Here is a 5,080-nt window from a genome sequence, read left to right on the forward strand (position 1 = left end):
TTTTAAATATATTAATTTATTTAAACAATACATATATAATTATTTCAGTATGGAATAAGTATAAAAAATATACTTATTAATATTACATATATTATCATTTTTGAAATATAAATAAGTTAATAAATTATTTGTAATTAAAACAAATTAATTTAATATTTTATAAACAAGAAAATATTTTAATTTAATAGTATTTATAATTTAAAATAAAAAAACTTTATAAAATAATTTAGAGTATCTTTTTAATAATTTTTTAGATGACATGGTAGGTCGGTTGTGTGTGAAATGATTTCTCATGTGACATGGTATGTCAGTTGTATAGAATCGACCTACCATGTCATTATAAAAATACATTATTAAAGATACTCTAATTTATTTTTATATTATTGAAATTTTAAAATATATTAATTTATTTAAACAATACATATATATAATTTATTTAGGTATGAAATAAGTATAAAATTATATATACTTATCAATATTACATATATTATAATTTTTGAAATATAAATAAATTAATAAATTATTTGTAATTAAAAAAAATTAATTTATTTTTTTATAAACAAGAAAATATTTCAATTTAATAGTATTTATAATTTAAAATAAAAAAACTTTATAAAATAATTTAGAGTTTCTCTTTAATAATTTTTTAGATGACATGGTAGGTCGGTTGTATAGAACCGACCTACCATGTCATTATAAAAATACAATATTAAAGATACTCTAATTTATTTTATATTATTGAAAATTTAAAATATATTAATTTATTTAAACAATACATATATATAATTTATTTGGGTATGAAATAAGTATAAAAAATATATATGCTTATCAATATTACATATATTATAATTTTTTAAATATAAATAAATTAATAAATTAATAAATTACTTGTAATTAAAACAAGTTAATTTAGTTTTTTATAAACAAGAAAATATTTTAATTTAATAGTATTTATAATTTAAAATAAAAAACTTTATAAAATAATTTAGAGTTTCTCTTTAATAATTTTTTAGATGATATGGTAGGTCGGTTATGTGGGAAATGACTTCTCATGTGACATGGTAGGTCAGTTGTGTAGAACCGACCTACCATGTTATTATAAAAATACATTATTAAAGATTATCTAATTTGTTTTATATTATTGAAATTTTAAAATATATTAATTTATTTAGACAATACATATATATAATTTATTTGGGTATGAAATAAGTATAAAGAATATATACTTATTAATATTACATATATTATAATTTTTGAAATATAAATAGATTAATAAATTATTTGTAATTAAAAAATTAATTTCATTTTTATAAATAAGAAAATATTTTAATTTAATAGTATTTATAATTTAAAATAAAAAAACTTTATAAAATAATTTAGAGTTTCTCTTTAATAATTTTTTTAGATGATATAGTAGGTCGATTGGGTGGGAAATGACTTCTCATGTGATATGGTAGGTCGGTTGTGTAGAATCGACCTATCATGTCATTATAAAAATATATTATTAAGGATACTCTAATTTTTTTTTATATTATTAAAATTTTAAAATATATTAATTTATCTAAATAATACATATATATATAATTTATTTGGGGAAGAAATAAGTATAAACAAATAAATATTTATTAATATATTATAATTTTCTAATATAAATTAAATAATTATTTGGAATTAAAGAAAATTCAGCAAAAACAAAACAAAATTGTTGCCTCTTCTCTTCCTCGGCTTCCCATTCTTCTTTTCTCATTTGGTCTCGATTTCCCACTCTTTTCTTCTCGACCTGGCCTCCGACGATGCCTCCCAAAGGGTTTTGGCACTGTCCCCACTGCCATTGCCATTAGCCATTCAATCCATGGCAACCACTTTCGCTGAGAAATCAGAAGACGATCTTTGCAAGGAGATCGATGAGCTTCAGCGCCAGCAACGCGAGGTCTGATTTTCCCTCTCTCTCACTTTTGGATGTATATTGTAGCACAGTGTGTTTTCTCTCTGATTTTCTCGGTAAATTTTTAGATTGCTGACCACCTTTGGGATCCTCAGGGGCTTTGCCGGGGACGCTTGCCCGTCGCTGGTCCTTGTAACTTTGCCGCCAATGGTGCTCTTTAGAATTATGTTGCTCAATCTTTCTTTCATTTTCATTAATCCTTAGGTATTGATGGTAGAGTTCTTGGGTTTTGGTTTATCTTAGTTATACTTAGTTTTCTGTTTGGTTGAAGAGAAAATATAAAAAAGTTAAGAAAAACACTATTTTTTAACCAATGGGAAGTCTTTTTTTTTCTGTTCTTTATAACATAGTCTAGAAATTGTATGATTCTAATTTTTGGAAGTAGGTGGAAGATGGAGAGATCACTGAGGATGCCAAAGAAAATGAGGACGTGAATGAAGATGATTCGGTCAAGGAAGTTACTGATGGGAATTTGCTACAGAGTGGTTGGTCCAGGAGAGATGACAATCAAAGACCAATGAGGAAGGTAAATTCATATCACTTTACTAGTCTTCTTTTGGATTTTCAGGTTTCGAACTATGTCATCTTTCTTGTTTGTTAGCTTAGTAGGTAGACCCTTGCAAAACAGAAGTTGAACAGAATAACTTTATTGGAGCTAGTGTTTAGCTTCTCTTTATTTAATTATAAAGTTAAGCTCTAATGTTTGAGTTATGAGGTTATTATCTATTTTGAATATCTGAATTTATAGATCAATCACACGTTGGAACCGACCATAAAGATCTTAGATATTTGTCTGGCCTTACCAATTGACTTCCCATTAGCTATTGAAGAAAAGATGATATGGTAGTTGTTTACATCACAAAAGGGGAAAATATGCTACTAAGATATGAGAGCTAGTGATTAATTTGACTTTTATTTAAAACAATAAAGAGTTTACAGGTCATCACACATTTGTGTAATAATTATTATGATGGTTGCTGTCTTAGTTAAGTGCTTTGATATTATTTGCATGTAATTGATGCATGATAAATGTTTGGAAATGAACATACACCTACTTCAGGGTGGCAACTTGGGTTTATAAAGTTAAAAGGGTTTGAGGGACTCTCTTTCTTAGATTTAGTTAGAGATTGGAACAACTTGTTGCAAAGTTGCTGCCGTTTCTGTTTCATAACTTTCATTTGTTTGTTTCATTGCTGTTTCTCAGGTCTTATGTTTTCATCTAAATGATGTTTACATGTTCCTTTTACATTGTATTTCATTCAAATGAATAATACAAAGTTTTGTTCTTTTTTTATTTATTTTTTTAAAAAAAAGGAACATACTCCCCCGTTAATTAATATAAGTATTTGCCTCATTAACATGTACTCAAGAAGATATGACTATGTGGTTGCTTTTATTATTTATATATATTTTTAAAGTGTTTGTTTGTTGATAGTTTTGAGTATATATTTGTGTTTCAAGTTTTTGGCATAGTAATTGTTTTTTTAGTGTATAAATGAAATTTTAATGTATTATACTGCAAACAGAAGCGATTTGAGCTTCTAAATTTATAACCTCTTAATTTTGGGCAAAAATATTGAATGGACGTGGGCAGAGTTTTGGATGTTTATCATGTAAATTGCTAAACTTTGAACTGACTTGTTACCAAGCAATATTCTATGTAGAGGCTTGAAAAGAAGAGGAGAGATCTGGTTTGTTAATCACATATGTAATTGCCCTACTGGTGAACATCAATGCTTTTCTATTAGGAAATCTAGCTATACTAATTAATTTTTTATGCTTTTGCCCATGTTGTGTCAGACTCCGCGGGCACGTGTTTATGCCAAGACAGAAGAGAAGAAGTTTGAATTATTGTATCTTCGGCGGAGTGAGCACCATAAAAAACACTGCAATTTTATAAGGTAGAGTCTCCATCAATGATTTTTTTTTTGGTTTTAAGTTACTGTTTATCTCTTTATCAGTGTTCTTTCAAAATTGATGAATCCAATATGGTAAAATTTTAACTGTAACTTTTTTGCAGGTTATTTTTATTTTTGGCCCAAAAGTGTCCATATTCACATTTTATTGAGCCGAAGATAAGTTTTTCTGTTCATGTGCATAGTAGTATTGAAGCAACTTGATGAATGAGTGAAGTTTCTTGCTGTATAGCAAGGTTTTACGTAGAAATTCAAAACCCATTTGTTTTAATTGTTGGCTCATATTTTATTGTTTTGAATTTATTATTTTCAAGACTAAGACAGAGCCTCCAATTTATTATTTGCTGAAGAAGCCACTGGATGCAGAAGAAATTGAGGCTGAGCAGCGAAAAGAACAGGTTTTTATTCATCTTGTATTTCTCTAAGGCATATTAGGTCACCCATTGGTGTTGTAGCCTGTAGGTGCTGTAATATGCAATGGCAATGGCACAACAAAGAGTAGTGTTGGCATCTATAGGAGTGCTCGTTGTGGTCATGAAGTCCGTTGCTCTGCTTCTTATGGTTGGAATTTAGGTATTTATTATTGTCATCAATCTATTAATCTATGTTTTGTATATTTGTACAATGTATTAATGTATTATATATGTAAATTTGGATAGATATGAGTATTCTATATTTGTATATATATATATTGTATATACTATAAATTTGTAGAGATCTAAAGATTTATTGTAATTTTGATATTGGTTCTATTCATTTTGATGCTCGATTTCAATAGTGTGAAGTATCTACAAGTTAATATGAAAAAAAAATATACAAGTTAATATGAAAAAAATAGAACACCAAAAGTCGGGTGTACAAAAACTGAGGTGTGATGCAGAACACCACAGGTCGGTTGTACAACCGACCTCCCCTGTTGTACATCATAGGTTGGTTGTGCAACCGACCTACCATGTTGTACACCATAGGTCGGTTGTGCAACCGACCTACCATGTATTCACATGGTAAGTCATTGCATGGGAGGTTGGTTCCAAACTGACTTATGAACGTTTATAAGTCGGTTTTTAACCGACTTCTCATGCAATTTTTGTAGTAGTGTTGATTGGTGATCGATACATTTTACTTATATATTTTGTTCAATGAACTTTTAATTCTAGTTATGTTCTAGTTAAGCTAATTTGGGTACGTTTGGTATGCTAGACTGTATTGATTTGGACCA

General features: G+C 27.7%; 1 protein-coding gene across 6 annotated transcripts; it reads left to right on the plus strand.

The window, feature by feature from the left end:
• The first annotated feature begins 1,685 nt into the window (after positions 1 to 1,685).
• Positions 1,686 to 4,529, plus strand: LOC133816958 (uncharacterized). 6 transcript variants are annotated; one of them, XR_009885483.1, is made up of 5 exons: positions 1,686 to 1,930; positions 2,014 to 2,149; positions 2,331 to 2,471; positions 3,746 to 3,846; positions 3,966 to 4,529. XR_009885483.1 is itself a non-coding variant. In XM_062249311.1 (5 exons), the coding sequence occupies exons 1-5, from the start codon at positions 1,905 to 1,907 to the stop codon at positions 4,063 to 4,065; spliced, it is 450 nt and encodes a 149-aa protein (XP_062105295.1). In that variant the 5' UTR covers positions 1,686 to 1,904; the 3' UTR covers positions 4,066 to 4,529. The 6 variants fall into 6 exon arrangements, 4 of the variants coding, with proteins under 4 accessions (XP_062105295.1, XP_062105298.1, XP_062105296.1 ...); XR_009885484.1 differs by having other exon boundaries at positions 2,041 to 2,149; XM_062249311.1 differs by having other exon boundaries at positions 2,014 to 2,095.
• The last annotated feature ends 551 nt before the right edge of the window (positions 4,530 to 5,080 follow it).

This window comes from Humulus lupulus, chromosome 2 (assembly GCF_963169125.1).
Source record: "Humulus lupulus chromosome 2, drHumLupu1.1, whole genome shotgun sequence".
Taxonomy (NCBI): domain Eukaryota; kingdom Viridiplantae; phylum Streptophyta; class Magnoliopsida; order Rosales; family Cannabaceae; genus Humulus; species Humulus lupulus.